The sequence below is a fragment of the Electrophorus electricus genome, chromosome 12 (genome assembly GCF_041902795.1).
Source record: "Electrophorus electricus isolate QZ-2024a chromosome 12, ASM4190279v1, whole genome shotgun sequence".
NCBI classification, from domain to species: Eukaryota; Metazoa; Chordata; class Actinopteri; order Gymnotiformes; family Gymnotidae; genus Electrophorus; species Electrophorus electricus.
The window spans coordinates 22,635,736-22,637,843 of record NC_137508.1 but is presented as its reverse complement, the minus strand read 5'-3'; the positions used below and the strand labels follow the sequence as shown (position 1 = coordinate 22,637,843).

General features: G+C 51.3%; 1 protein-coding gene across 1 annotated transcript; it reads left to right on the top strand.

The window, feature by feature from the left end:
- The first annotated feature begins 447 nt into the window (after nucleotides 1-447).
- On the top strand, nucleotides 448-1,754 carry olig4 (oligodendrocyte transcription factor 4). Its single transcript, XM_027007095.3, has one exon. It carries the CDS (start codon nucleotides 635-637, stop codon nucleotides 1,433-1,435), a length of 801 nt encoding a protein of 266 aa, XP_026862896.2. The 5' UTR covers nucleotides 448-634; the 3' UTR covers nucleotides 1,436-1,754.
- The last annotated feature ends 354 nt before the right edge of the window (nucleotides 1,755-2,108 follow it).

Genomic DNA, 2,108 nt, shown 5'->3' with positions numbered 1-2,108 from the left:
ATTGGTCTTGTTAATACTGTTACTCAAATAAAGGTAATTGGAACATAAACTGTTTAACTATTTACTATAGCTAACTGCCCTATAAACCCCTTTTTACACATATTTGTGAACTCTGTTGAGTTGAGTCCCTAATGGACATTCTATGTGTGCATATAAACTTTCCACATATGTGTGAATATAAAATGGTGTAGTTAATGTGTGTGTGTGTGTGTTTTGTGTTTGGGGGGGGGGGGTGTAGTGGTGAAGTGGGGGTGCTTGGGGTGGGTGAAAGTGTGTCCCCTCTGTTATTGGCTCCAGGTCTATGGTCACATTATGCATCTTATTGTGTCTTTGTGGGGGAGAAGCCTATAAAAGCCAGTCCAGCGGGGTTCAGTCAGTACCACAGCACATGGCCCTTACACCCACACACTCTCACAGTCAAGAGACAAGTGTGTCCACGAGCTGCTGTAGCAAAGCGATCGACAAACGCAAGCCTCTGACTGCTGATTTTAAGAGGTATATTCTTATAATACATCGTTCTTCTTTTACTTTTTTGTGGGGGGAGAAATTTCTTTAGTTCTCCGCAGCCAGGATATTCCGACGTCACGTTCAGCAAAAGAGGGTTTGGTTGTCGATTTGGTTCTGATCAGCCGAGATGGATTCGGACACTGGCTCCACCTGCAGCCGTTCTTCCTCACCAGACCTGGCCGTGGACTCTGCCGTGGGTGCTTTCTTCTCCAGCAAAGTGCTCCGGGCGTACCGTGGAGAGGAGGCGGCCCTGCGACCAGACCGGGATAGGCCAGAAGGGACCGAGGAGGGCCCACAAGGAGCCGGGTCTGGGGGGAAGAGCCGGAACCGGGCCGAGCTCTCCAAGGACGACCTGCAAGAGCTGCGTCTGCGGGTGAACAGCCGTGAGCGCAAGCGCATGCACGACCTGAACCAGGCCATGGACGGCCTGCGCGAGGTCATGCCCTACGCCCAAGGACCGTCCGTGCGCAAACTCTCCAAGATCTCCACCCTCCTGCTGGCCCGCAACTACATCCTCATGCTCTCCAGCTCACTGGAGGAGATGAAGAAGCTGGTGGGCGAGGTGTACGGCGCCGGCGCCGCCCAGAGCCGCCCAGCACGGCCCGTCCTGACCCGGACCGCCGCCTCTCCTCCCCAGCTGCCACAGCTACCCCTGCTGCCACTGGCCCAGTCCCTGCATCCCCTGGCGGCCAGCGCGGCGGCCGCGAGCACCTCCCCCCTCCAGCAGGGCGGCGCACAGACGCCCCACTCTCCGCCCTCCGCTGGTTACCTGGGCTTCCACGCCACGCCCCTGCCCAGCCTGCTCAAGGAACCGCTGCCTCTGTCCGCCTCCTACCGCCACTTCCCCGGCATGCCGTGCCCCTGTGCCCTCTGCCAGCCTCTCCCCACCTCCACAGCCAGCCTACACAGCCTTCCCATGGGCAAGTGAGCCAAGCGAGGTCCAGGACTCAAGTATATGGAGAAGGCCCGAATCTGACGATGGACGTTTAGGCAAAAAAACAAAAAAAAAGTGGAAATAATTGAGCAGCAAGGAGTCCTGGGTGTTCTGTATGCATGTAAATAATCTGTACATAATGTTCTGGTCAATGTGCTTTTTTTATGTTCATGAATTATTGCATATTGCTCAGGCATTTTGCATTGTCACGGGATACATCGTGATTGCTACCAGTTCTATCAATGCTGTATCTGGAACCAAGCTAAATGTGAATAGAAATTTTTGCACAGCTGATTTTTGTACAGTTGCCTGATTTCTTAAATTAAAGGTTTATTATTGTTAAAGTATCATATTTCCTCTTTCTTTCATGTTTTGCCAGCATTCCAAATTGCAGTGCTTATACCAAAAATGCCTTATCTGTCCTAAAGACCATTGTCATATACAGCATGCAGGCTAAGTCAGTAAGAGCCAGTAAAGTGCTCCAGGACTCCGCCACACCACACACAGCCCTCGCGCTAGTCTGAATAAAATAAACACTGCATGATCAGATTACATTAGACTGCATGAGACCACAACGAATATTGTAAATGAGGTTTGTGTGTGTTAAAGTACATAAGTGCACATAGCTGTTAACTACTGTTAACTACTACAATAAGACACAACCTAC

Coding starts and splice junctions, on each gene's coding strand:
- olig4 (XM_027007095.3), top strand. CDS start 635: ATGGATTCGGACACTGGCTCCACCTGCAGCCGTTCTTCCTCACCAGAC.